This window comes from Ornithorhynchus anatinus, chromosome 5, assembly GCF_004115215.2.
Source record: "Ornithorhynchus anatinus isolate Pmale09 chromosome 5, mOrnAna1.pri.v4, whole genome shotgun sequence".
NCBI lineage: Eukaryota > Metazoa > Chordata > Mammalia > Monotremata > Ornithorhynchidae > Ornithorhynchus > Ornithorhynchus anatinus.
The window spans coordinates 46,892,130-46,905,842 of NC_041732.1; the positions used below are offsets into that span (position 1 = coordinate 46,892,130).

At 43.1% G+C, this 13,713-nt stretch overlaps 1 protein-coding gene across 3 annotated transcripts in view; it reads right to left on the bottom strand.

Annotated features, from left to right (window-relative positions):
- ARIH1 (ariadne RBR E3 ubiquitin protein ligase 1) overlaps positions 1-13,713 on the bottom strand; it is an 87,250-nt gene that overhangs the window by 57,669 nt on the left and 15,868 nt on the right. For all 3 annotated transcript variants that reach the window (XR_003759667.2, XR_003759666.2, XM_029064292.2), the window contains exon 2: positions 674-741. Coding sequence is in view for 1 of the 3 variants with exons in the window: in XM_029064292.2 (XP_028920125.1) it covers positions 674-741 (68 nt within the window). In the remaining 2 variants the exon portion in view is untranslated. The remainder of the gene's footprint in view (positions 1-673; positions 742-13,713) is intronic.

Genomic DNA, 13,713 nt, shown 5'->3' on the forward strand with positions numbered 1-13,713 from the left:
GGCACCTTCTCTGAAAAGCGATGAGGGAGAGATGGCAGAAAAATGCCAGATCAAACAAGAATTTCAACATTCCCAAGACCCAGAATCTAATTAGTGTTGATAAGTTTCACCAAAATGTGCTACTCTGGGTAATAACTAAATCTTCCTCCTTCCTGAAGCCCCCATAAGGCAGTTCAGCAGAAAAGAAAAATTTTAGACCACATCTGCCAGGAAAATAAACCAGATTGCCAAAAGGTTAGTGTGTCATCCAGAAGGCACCCAAATCTGCACTACAAGAATTTGCAATGACAGAGACATGCTCAAGCTTGTGCTAATCAAACAAGGAAGTCCTCTGAACAGGAAGTTGCATTCAATAATAAAACTTCTAAAATATGTTAGATGAGTCTTTGAAATGCCTTAGAAAAGTAGAATCAACCACAAGTCAATATATGTATGGACAAGAAATCTATAAATGTAATATTTAAATCCTATACCAGCCAGTTTTTATTTCAGCTTTTGAAAATGGTATTTTTTTAAATTGATTTAAGGTGTTAAAATGATTCTTTTCAATAATTGTTGCAAGTTGCTATTTAAATCAATATATTGTTCCATAAAAGGCTATTTCATGCCAATACAGTCTATTTTAACCTAATGTTTATAAGAAAGAAAATTAGCATCATAGCTAACAGCTTACCGCTCCATCAGCTTCTCTTTATCCCAGTTGAAATGGCTAAGGAGTATTCTTGTGATCGTTGCTGGATTCTAGAGAGGGGGGAAAAAAAGAATAAGGTCATTGAACAAATGAATCCATTATGAGTACACTCCAAAGCTAAAACTGGGATTAGAAAAATCCATATTATATTACGAAACATCTCAAAATACTTAAATCACAGATAAAAGTTGAAGAATCAGCAGAAAGGTGATTAAACATATTAATTGGGACGCAGGCTAGTTGAGATAATCAGAACCTTCGATAACCGAGTAAACAGTATAGCCATTAAGGGTTTTAAAGAGTGGCACGGTGAGTGCAGAATAATGTTTTATAATATTGTTCTGGTAACAACAGAGTGAAGAGGCTACAAAGGGTGATTGGTACGGGGGATGATACAGTAGCCCAGTCAGGATATGATAGTGTCTGATCCAGGGCACAGCCATTTGGATGGCGGGAAATGGGTGGATCCCAGAAATGTCGTGGAGGAAAAAATTGACAGGATTTAAAAGAGACTAAATGTGAGATGTCCAGGTTAATAGCAAGGCTGCAGGCTTCAAAGTGGGGAAGGGTGGTAGTGGTAACTGGGATGGATGGGAAACCTAGGTGGAGGAGAGGACTTGAGGGGGAAGTCGAAGAGAGTTCAGTTTCAGACCTTTATCGAGCTCAAAATGCTAACGGAAGATCCATAAAGAGTTGCAGGGACAAGAGCAAATGAGAGACTACTAAGAAGGAGAATGGGTGGGTCTGATGCAATAGATTTGGGAGTCATCTTCAAAGAGGAAATCAGAACCATTTTCTGATAGCACTGAGGGAGTCATCCTCAGAGAGGTGGTAGATGAAGTCATGAGAGTGGATGAGCCACCCAAGGAAGTTAATGTAAAGAGTCAAGTGGAAAGTAGAAAGGATTGAAGGGGACCAAGAGAAGCAGCGTGGCCAAGTGGAGAGAATAAAGGCCTAAGAGTCAGAAGGACTTGGGTTCTAATTCTGCTCTGCCAGGTGCTTGCTGTGTGACCTTTGGCAAGTCACTTAACTTCTCCATGTCTCAGTCTCCTCAACTGCAAAATGGGGATACCTGTTCTCCCTTCTACTTAGAATGTGAGCCCCATGCAGAACAGGGAATGTGTCTGACATAATTAACTTGTACCTACTCCAGCGCTTAGAATGGCATATGATACGTAAGTGCTTAATAAATACAAGAAAAAGAAATAGAGTCCAGAGAGACATGCTGGGCTAGAGGGGAGAGGAGCCAGTAAAAGTGACAGAGAAGCAGCCAAAGTGGTAGAGGGGAACCAGGGGAGAAATAGGTCACTAAACCCAAGGTCAGATAAGGCTTCTAGGGACAGGAAGGGCACCTAGGGGGCCAAGAGGTCAAGGAGGATTAGAATAGAGTTCATTAGATTTGGCGAGGAGGAAATCTTTGGTTACCTTGGAGAATGTAATCTCAGGTAATGAAACCAGTGTTCGATTTGTGCTTTTTCATATAGCCGAGTATAGATTTGGGTATTTGACCAGCAACTCACCAAACAATTCTGCCTCCGTATGGAGGCAACTGGGAGTGGAAGTCAATTCATTTTCTATATTTACCACATGGCCAAACCAATATCACTTTGAATGATTCAAAAAAATGTTTTGGAAAGCTCAAAGTGGGTGAGTGCCTGTTTGAGAAAGCCAAATTTGATGAATTGAAAGCCTGTTGATCTGAACCAGCCTCTGCTCTACGTATTTCATAGAACGAGCTTTAGTAGGGTGAAGCGAGGACTGCCAGCTACAGCGCCAGATAAAACCCCAACTGACAGGGTAGGGTCGACCTTCCCGGACAGGACATACCCTGACTCATTGGCTCCAGTTAGTAGAGGGGCTGGAAATGATCTAGTTCTCAGAGATGAGAACAGGTGCTCATCTTTCCTAGCACTTAGTACAGTGTTCGGCACATAGTAGGTGCTCAATAAATATGACTGAATGAGTGAATCACGTGGGGAATGTCTAGTAGGCCTCACTTTCAGCAGATGCAACGTGCCTACCTAAGTGCCCATTTTATATCAACATTTCCCAGCAGTAATCAAGCCCAGGCCCATTTGTAGTTCTATCTGGGTCTCATTTGAGTATGGATTGGCTCAGTACCACAGTATGGAGCTGGAGCTAGGGCAGACCCTCAATTTCTTATCCATTTTGCGCTTCCTACCTTGCTTTGGGCTCTAGCCCTGTAACTAGGTCTGCCTCGGAGAAAGGAAGCTTGAAAAACCTTCCCTGTCTGCCTCTTCAGAGCTCAGCAAGGGTTTTCCCAGGCTCTCCAGCTGTTGACACCATTAATTGATTGGGAGAGGTCTTTAATGACCAGGAAGAATGAGTAAAGGAAGTCGATGGAAAACTGGAAACCTGAAACCAATGAGCCAGTATAAATTACAGGGAATCCGGAACACTTGGCCTGGCCGAAAGACAGCATGGGGGCCTTGGAGTCTAGAGTTATTACACCCAAGATCATTTAAGAGTCGGGTGAGAAATAAAGACTCAAATTAGAGGGAAATGAATACATATTTATCTTGTGTGCAAAAAGGGTATTATTTAGGTATTCATTGATTCCCTTATATTCTAAGGAACAGGTTGTATTCTGTAAATGTTGGAGCCAACATTCATTATTTCTCCATCATTGTTGACTCCATGCCCAATGCCCACACCGGCTGTTTCAGACATTTAACTCCCTCCTCAATCCCCTGTCTCCCTCTTCTGCGTCTCTTGCCCCAGTGACTGGCTATGTACTATTCTGATAAAAACTGAAAGCCATGAAGTATGATCTCCCTAAAATCTTTCCTGCTCCTGTCTAGTCTCTTTGCCCAAGTCTCCCCTTTGGCCTGGTACTCCCTCCCACTTCATAAGTCAAACCCCCATTCTCCCCACCTTTCAAAGCCTTATTTAAAATCACACCTCCCCAAAGATGTCTTCTCCAACTCAGCCCTCTTCTCTCCTATTCCCTCTCTCTCCAGCATCGCCTAGACACTCGGATCTATTACCCTTTGAACCCTTGTTATTTCATCCCTCCCTCAACCCCATATGCAAATATCCATTAATTTAATATCTGCCTTTTCCTCTAAATTATAAGCTCCTTATGGGCAGGAAATATGTCTATCACCTCTATTACTGTACCCCCCCCCCAAGCATTTAGTATGGTGTTCTGCACACAGTAAGCGCTCAATAAATATTATTAAGGTAACAGAGGGCAAGCTGATTGAGTGCTTTAAAAATCGATGGTTAGGAGTTTCTGTTTGATGCGGAGCATGGGTGAGTAACTACTGGAGATTCTTTGAGGAAGGGGAAGATGTGGAGTGGATTTTTTTTCTTTTTTTTAGAAAAATGATCCAGTCAGCAGAGTAAAGTAAGGACAGGAGTGGGTAGAGGCAGAAGGCTGGGAGGTCAGCAAGGCAGCCAGTGCAGTAGTCAAGGAGGGATAAAACAATAATAATAGTACCTGTTAAGTGCTTACTATATGCCAGGCACTATACTGAGAATTCCTGGGGTAGATCTACAAAAATCAAGTTGGACACTGTCCCTGTCTCACAAGGGGCTTACAGTCTTAAATCCCCATTTTACAGGTAAGTTAACTGAGGCACAGCAGACAAGCGTGTGGGAAGCAGAATGGCATAGTGGATAGAGCATGGGCCTGGGAGTCAGAAGGTTATGAGTTCTAATCCTGGTTTAGCCACTTGTCTGCTGTGTGACTCTGGGCAAGTCACTTTACTTCTCTGTGCCTCGGTTACCTCATCTGCAAATGGGAATCAAGACGGTGAACCCTATGTGGGAAAGAGACTCTGCCCAACTTGATTTGCTTGTATCCACCCCAGTTCTTAGTACAGTGCCTGGCACATAATAAGTGCTTCATAAATACCATAATTATAATATCAACATATGATCATATACAATCATTAGCAGTATTATTAGTAAGTGGCGGAGCCAGGATTATTCATTCATTCAATCGTGTTTACTGAGCACTTGTGTGCAGAGCACTGTACTGGAACCCAGGTCCTTCTGATTCCCAGACCTGCACCCTATCACAAGTCACACTGCTTCTAAATAAGGGGATCGGCAGAGTAACACTTTGGATTGGAGAGGAAAGAGCAGTTTTAGTGAAGTGTGTGAGCTGGACTGTAGTGTGAATCAGAGTAGGACCGGGGGGGGAGAGCTGAATGAGTGCTTTAAAGCCAATGGAAAAGGAATTTCTGTTTGATGCAGAGGTGGATGGGAGTGAGATGTGAACTGAACCAAAAAGGTAAAAAAGGGCAAAAGCCTGAAAGGTGACTTTCAAGCAGCTGGGTTCAAACTGAGCTGTTTTGGAAAGGGCTAAGTTAACCCCCTAGTCAGGTGCCCATTGCTTTGATTGTGGACAGCTGATGTAGAGAAGCAGCATGGTCAGTGGAAGAGCCCGGACTTGTGAGTCAGAGGTCATGGGTTTTCTAATCCCACCTCTGCCACTATCAATTGTGTGACCTTGGCAAGTCACTTCACTTCTCTGTGACTCAGTTACTTCATCGGCAAAATGGGGTTAAGACTGTGAGCCCCACATGGACAACCTGATTACCTTATTACGCCCCCAGTGCTTAGAACAGTGCTTGGTACATTGAAGTGCTTAACAAAATGCCATCATCATCATCATCACCAGATAAGATTACCCGACTGCCCTAATCTCTGCTTCATTTCACTCATGCTTCAGGTTCCAGCCTCGCCAAACCTTAACCCTTGATTCCTTCTTTTTCCCTCCTCCAAGTCATCACATCTCCCATTATTATTATCATTATTATGGCACTTAAGCACTTACTATGTGCCAGGCACTGTACTAAGTACGATGGGGATGGATACAAGCCAAATCAGATTGGACAGTCCCTGTCCCACATGAGATCCACAGTCTCAATCCCCATTTTACAGATGAGGCACCTGAGTAGAGTGAAGTGAAATGATTTGCCCAAGGTTTCACACAGCAGACCCTCATGCACCTATCTCGGAACTACAACCCTCCTTCTCACATCTCCTTCCAAAGCTCCTTTTTCATGGATCCCAAGCCGTGCTTCCCAAATTCCTTAAATGTCCGGGTCCCCAAAGATTTTGCCAATTTAGGTCCAATTTTTATGCAGCATCCCTTGCTGCTCATATTATGAGGAAAAACTCATTTGTCTAACCAAAAGTTTATAAAGGAAGAGCCAAGGATTTTAACCTTGATTAAGGTAATACAGGCAAGCTGGTTGAGTGCAACGTTACAACTGTATTTTGTTTAGGTATTTAAGACATACAAATGCCAACATGTACTTTTTACCGTGAATACCTTTTTTGAGTTAGCCATAAAATCTTCAAGAGGATTAAAAATGCTGATATGCTTTGCCCTCCTTTAGAACAAAAGCCAAAAGGTGCTATCAGTAAATGAATCACTTTTAAATCGTCTCATAAAAGTGCCAGATTGCTCTGCCACTGAAATTCTAAGCATGTTTCTGGTAAGAAAATAGATCTCTTTACACAAATGTACGCTGCAATTATTTTTTATCATTTCAAAAAAGGCTTGCTCTCAAAGATTTACAGACAAACGGACAGATGCCTGAACAAGTGTGTCCTTGCTGCCAGTCAGGGTTGTTTAAAAAAAAAAAAAAAAGGGAGGGGCACCTTAATAATAATTGACTTTTAAATAATTCTATTCTACCTTTACTGCCGCAATCTCCCTGACCCCTTGCCTCAGTGAATCATATTTCTAGAAGTACCCATTAAGCACTCTATCAGATGGCCAGATCAATGGGCCACAGAGGCAGAGGTCAGACTGACACACTTTAAAATTTTGTGTTTGAGGGAGTGAAAATCTAAAAAACTCTGCACTGACTGGCCAAAAAGACTAGTCTGGGACTATGATGCCCAGTCCAATGTTTCTCAAATGCAGCCACGGTAGCTTCATTCAGATTTCCTTGAGGAGGCCAAAGCCAGGCCTGAGAGGCAGAGAGACTGAAAGTATGTTAAAGTGTCATGATGTTCTTAGGGCATCTGCTGGTTCTTCATCATTAGCTTAATTTTTACTTGGAAAATACCACGTTGTTGTGGTGGCCAGATACGTGGCCACAGTAAAGGTTTCTCTGACAACCACTATCTGGACTTGGGCTGGTTTATCGGACTACTTCATCTTTTTTTACAGAAAAGGTTAAGTAGACACAGAGATTCCAATATATGTCAATAGCTTCCACAATGAAAGACTGGCTTTTTTGTCTTTAACACTATGCAAAGGAAATTGCTCCTATTCCACTCAACTGCCATAAAAAGCTTCTCATTTCACTGGTGGAGGGAGCTGTCACTCGTGTCTATCCATGAATAAAAGACAGATCTGGGCATCTTATCTTTCCATATTCGGCTTTCCTTTCAGTCCTTTCCCTTAAATTTACTAAACCAGCCTAATAACTCCTAATCCATTTTCTGGTGGAGCTAATGACCTCCCGATTTTGTACCACAGGGGAAAACCATCTTCTGCAATTCTGTATACATACTTTTATTTAGAAATCTACTCAAAAATCCAAAAAACTGTCCTGGATTCCATCGGAATCTGACCCCTTTTAATCTGGTTTCAAAGCTGGAGTTTAAAACGGAGATCCATAACCACTACACTTTAAAACCCTTAAACTAGTGCTACAACACCTTCACAAAAATTTCAAACTTGGGTTTCTGAACACCAAACACCTTAACATCCCAAAGTTACTTCATCAAAACTCCTCCTCCTTTCGATTTTTTCCTAACCAAAGAGCTGAATTAATGGAAACAAAATATTATCATCTTATTATGATTTGTACTTGTAAGCACCTATTATGAGTCAAGCACTGTTCTAAATGCTGAGGTACATACAATTTAATCAGCACAGCCTAGGAGATAAGAGGACAGGTCTGGGACTCAAAAGGTCATGGGTTCTAATCTCGCCACCATTACTTGCTGCTGTGTGCCTTTGGGTGAGTCACTTTACTTCTCTGTGCCTGTTACCTCATCTGAAAATGGAGATTGAGTCTGTGAAGTCCCACATGGGACAGGGAGTGTGTCCAACCCAATCTGCTTGATTCTACCCCAGCATTTAGTACAGTGCCTGGCACATAGTAAGGCACTTTACAAATGCTATTAAGTTGGACACAGTCCCTGTTCCAAATGGGTCACTGTCTAAACAGAAAGGAAAATGGGTATTTAATTTCCATTTACAGTGGAGGGAGCCAAGACCAAAAGAGAAGTGCTTGACCTTGGTCACGCAGCAACCAAATTGCAGAGCTGGGTTAGAACCCCGAACCTCCGACTCTGTTGCACTGTACTCTACTCAAGTACAGTGCTTGCAACCCAAAACGTATTCGATAATACTTGCCACCGACTGATTGACTCCCAGGCCCGTGCTGTTTTCATCAGGCCACGCTGCTTCTCTGATACAGGAAGATAAAATACGGTGCTGCTGCCTCTTCATTTTGTGTCGGTTTACTTTGCCTGCAAATACATTTTATACTGCACTTCCTGGAAAGCTCAAGGCAGGACGGTACACTCACACTGCCAGAATGTAAGTATTGACCATGTGCTTTAGAAAGAACATCACAGTGGATTTAGAGAGAGCTTTCTCCCGACAATGTGTTACCTGCCTGGATACAGTTTGATGCAGCCAACATAAGCTGTCGCAGGCATGTGCGTGACCTCAGACCCAAGTCGAGTCCTCTAACGGGAGTTCTCTGTAACCTAGGGTCTGTTGGACCCAGGCTGAGTACCGTCACGTGAGTTTTTCTATAAGTGGAGTCCTGCAAAAAGGCTACCTCTGTGTCACGGCAGAACTGGACGCGCCTTCTTTTGGGCTGGTGGTGTGGGATCGATCACAATGCACAGTGGCGTGATTATTCAGCCATCCTGAAACCAGACCCCCTACTCTTGGCTCTGAAAGGCCACCGCTGGTGAAAATGATCACGAAAGCCAAGGTTGCTGCTTCCTGGTGTGGAACTATATGCTTAAATGCCAGAAGGCAAATCATATTCACTCCTGCAATTCTAAGAAAAAGAACTAAGATGGAGCTAAGAAGAGGGGAAAGGGGAACACACAAAGGTGGACAAGCAATGCGGTCACTTCCCCCTGAGGAGGAGGCTCCTCCTATAGCTGCTCCACTTCGTATCACCATCTTGGGGTGGCGGAGCACACTGCCAAATGCACCATGGCTGCCTCAGGAAAACTTTGGAGTCCCTGTAAGCCTGTTGTGCTTACCTTGGGGCCAGACCAGATCTGGCCAATGGGCCACATTCTATCCAGCCGTGATGTACCATTTGTACAATCGGGCAATTTCAAGTTAGAATTGGAAGACAGAGCTGCTCTTTTTCTCCACTCTCTCTTTCGCTCACTCCAGTCCTTTATCCCTTCTCCCCTGCCTATTTCTTAAGGGTGAAAAACGCAGCTTACATTTTGGGTTCATGGCTGTTTAATATAATTAGTCATACACACATACGCAATTTCAGGCCTAAATGAAAAACCTATAACTATTTTATTCACCTGGTGTGCAACAAACTGCCTTTATTGTAGGTTTGAATTACAATCGAGTGTTATCTAATCACTTTCTGTTTGCGTGTGAACAGGCATACATTACAGCTCTTCAAAGTAGCAGCTACTGAGAAAGTTCTGTGATACTGTAGTTCCAAATGAACACATTACTAATATTACTTGTCCTTTGAACAAATAATGAATTCACTTGCTCTTCATCCCTGCTGGATGGTCATTTTCCTTACATACAGAAGGAAAAACGTCAGAGACTGTGGTTTAGCTTACATTTAATTAAATCTCTGGGAAAATGGGGATTCCCATTATGACATTACATTAATTCTCAATCAATAAAAGGTATATGTTCTTCGAATTGGCATAATCAATTAAAAGAATTAGATGTAAGTCATAAGAAGTCGGTGAGTAGGACATTTGTGACAAAGTGGAAAAGGAGCTCTTCACCTAATTTGCTCAAAACCAGGAGTCATTTTCTTTCTTCATTTGTGGAGTGACTTTGATGACTAGACACAAGGAATGGCACTTCAAGCTCTAAGGATTTCAGAAGGGTTTTCTTCAGCTATGGGAAAACCCCAGACTGTAACTCAGGTCTTACTGACAGGTAAGCAAGCTTTTCTGATATATTAACAAGTGGAATGAAGTTTACTGGGAACAAAATAAAAATAAAATTAGAGAGTCTGAAGTGCACATAGTGTCTTATTAAATAATACTTATTGAGCATCTGGTTGTACACGACAATCACCCATACAATGTTTCTAAAATATGATTCTGTTGGGGTAAATTTAATATGTCCCATTATCTGGTTCTTCAGTTCACTTGTAGGGAGGAGAGGAAAGGGGAGAGAGCTAAAAAAAGGAGGGAAAAGTTCATTTATTCATTCAACAATAGAGACAGACAATCTTTGCCCACAATGGGCTTACAGTCTAGAAGGAGAGAATCAGACATCAAAACAAGTAAACAGACATCAGTATAAATAGAATTATAGATACGTATACAAGTGCTGGGTGGGGGGGTAGAGCAAAGAGGGGGGAGTTAGAGTGATGGGGAGGGAGGGGAAACTGAGGAAAGGGGAGCTTAGTCTAGAAAGTCCTATTGGAGGAGTTGAGCCTTCAGTAGGGCTTTGAAGGGAGAAGTGTGATTGGCGGATGTGAAGAGAGAGGGCATTCAAAGAGGCAGGATGTGGGGCCAGGGGTCGACAGCGGGACAGGCAAGAACGAGGCACAGTGAAAAGGTTATAGTACCAGACAATTGCCCTGTCTCCTCTCCAGAAACCTCTATGGGATGTGTTGCATTATTTTTTATTGACTCCTTGCACGCCCCTCCTTTTCACCTTATGCTCCTAAACCTACCTTAATTTTTTCCAGTACATTGTGGTCTCTAAACCTTACCTATGATCACTCAATATCCACGTGAAGTACAGGTTCCTAATTCCATTTTGAGTATTTCAGAATACTGCAGTGTTTTTTTTAATCAGTGTAACTATTTTTAAACTTCTGAATGTGTATTTATTTCTATTAAAAGCTCAACTCTGCCATAAGTCTGCTTGCTATTTGTATCTCTGATGGGGAAAAAAATACCATATGCAATAACTATTAAATTAAAAAAATGTGAGATGACAGTATTTATTTAAGCAATATTAAAGTCAGTATCTTAACAACTAGTTCAGTCTGATTCCCTTATATCTACCCAGCCCCTAGTACAGTGCCTGGCACATAGTAAGTGCTTAACAAATGCCATTAAAAAGAAAGGGAAAAACCTAAACACTGAGGAGTTTTGGCAAGCAAGACGTCACCTTTTTCAGGCTCTGGGAAGTCAGCTAGCTTGAATAAAGAGAATCACTTCTCAAGCACACAAAAGTACACTCACTCTACTTTGATAACTGTATATATGTCACAACATTGTTAGAGTCCGCCCTTTCTGATCCAAACCCGTATCCCATCCTGCCTTGACTACTGCCTTACTGACTCCCACCACTCCAGTCCACGCTTCACTGTGGCATGGATCATTTTTCTACAACGTTCAGTCCACGTCTCCCTAATCCTCAAGAAACTTCAATGGCCGCCCATCCGCCTCTGCATCAAACATAAACACCTAATCATTGGCTTTAAAGCACTCAATCGGCTCAACCAGCTCGCCCCTTCCTACTTTTCCTCACTGACCTCCTACTGCAGCCCAGCCTGCACACTCTGCTCCTCTAGTGCCAATCTCTCTACCTCACTGCCGACCCCTTTCCCAAATCCTCCCTCTAGGCTGGAACTTCCCCTTCCCCCACAAATACCAAATCACCACTCTCCCCACCTTCGAAGACTTAAGGTCACATCTCCTCCAGGAGGCCTTCCTTAATTAAGCACCCCACACACACTTTTTTTGTGACATTTGTTAAGCGCTAACTACGAGCCAGGCACTGTTCTAATGGGCTGGGAGAGATGCGAGCTAATCAGATTGGACACAGCCCCTGTCCCACATGGGGCTCACAGTCTTCACCCCCACTTTACAGATGAGGTAACTGAAGCCCAGAGAGGTGAAGTGACCTGCCCAAGGTCACAGAGCAGCAAGTGGCAGGGCTGGGATTAGAACCCAGGTCCTTCTGACTCCCAGGCCCGCGTTCTATCCATTAAGCCATGCTGCTTCTCCCGGCTCCCTCTCCCTTTTGTGTTGTCTGTGCCCTTGGACCTGTGACCTATGGACATTTGATACTGGCCCCTCAACCCCACAGCACTTACGCTTATATCTGTAGAATATATTTTAAAATATTTATTTATATTCATGTTTGTCTCTCCCTCTAGACTTTAAGCTCAGTGCAGGCAAGGAATATGCCTACCAACTCCCACGAGCTTGGGGAACAGTGTTTGGCAAACGGTAAGGGCTCACTAAGGACCGCTGGTGACGATGTAACAGTACATTATACTAATATGATGGAGTTGCACCAAGTGCTTAATACAGTGTTCTACATGGCGTAAGTGCTCAAGAAACCCCACTGACTGAATCCAAGGACTGGGGAAGAGTAACCAAATTAACCTGCACTTGCCCCACTCCTCCGCAAGACCTCCACTTCGAAAGGATCCTTCGAAAGGGGAAAGCTAGCTTTTAGTTGGGGATGGAAGTAGAAGCCCGCATGGACTGTTACAGAGCCTCAGAACTGCAGCAGCACTTGGGCTTACTCAGGTTTCTAAGAATGGAAGTGGCCTTGAGAAGGACCAGAGGAGAGCCTATGTTTTCTTTCTGGCCTATTTGGAAAGTTTTCTTTTTTTGGAGGGGGCAGCGAGAGGAGGAGGAGGTATTTGCTAAGCTCTTACTATGTGCCAGGGCTCTGTACTAAGGACTAGGGTAGATACAAGCTAGTCAGGTTGGTCACGGTCCATGTTCCATCTGGAGCTCACAGCTTAATCCCATTTTACAGATGAGGGAACTGAAGCAGAGAAGTTAAGTGACTTAGCAAGGTCACATGGCAGACAAGTGGCAGAGCCAGGATTAAAACCCGGGTCCTTATCCCAGGGGCTACTAGGCTTGTAGTTCCAGTAGTCAACTGGGGTGAGCACAGACAGTATGGACAAGAAAGGCTCCCATTATACGAGAGCCTTTCCCCTCCCAATTAGGCTCAGCTTTATGCCAAAAAATTTTGGAAAGCAAACAAAGATCTCTCCATTTTAAATTTAGGCCTACCACAGTACTCATCGGATTCCTAGAATCACCCTCAAATTTAATGTACCAGGTCGCCGAGAGGTTTTACCTTTGAGATACAGTCACTTCTTCTTATAATGCAGGAGGTGCATTCCTGAAGAACTTTCGTATTACAGAAAGCCTGTGTTAGAGTCCTTACGCCTCAACTGTACCTCATCCAGGCGAAATGCCATTGCTGCCTACATTCATTCATCCAGTTGTATTTATTGAGCGCTTACTGTGTGCAGAGCACTGACTTTAGCACTTGGATTGTATAATTCTGCAACAGATAGAGACAATCCCTGCCCAATGGGCTCACAGTCTAATCGTGATTTCATACACCTAAGTGTGCATACAAGAATGAAACAAAATCAATACTTAACGTGAATTCCAACTGTCGTAAAGGAATTCTCCCAAGTCAGAAAACCTATTGCATTGTGCTATGGAGAGCTTACACAAGAGCTATTCTATCAGAGCCATGAAAAATTCATTCAATCGTGCTTACTGAGTGCTTACTGCGTACAGAGCACTCTACTAGGCGCTTATGGCCAGGCACCTAATCTACTGGCCTACTTGCTGAGCTCTCCCAACATACATAAGCATATCTTCAACATATGGAACCCTGAGAGGTCACCATTTCCAAAGATGCCACTATCATGACAATCTTCAAGGAGAAAGATCAGATCGCACCAATTATTGAACCATTTCATTACTCTTCATGGCTGGAAAAGCCAAGGTATTCTTGAAGTGTACTGTCTTTTTATTATTATTTTCCTATTTGTTAAGCGTTTACTGTGTCAACTGTCCCAAGCGCTGGGGTAGATACAAGCTAACCAGGACAGACACAGTCC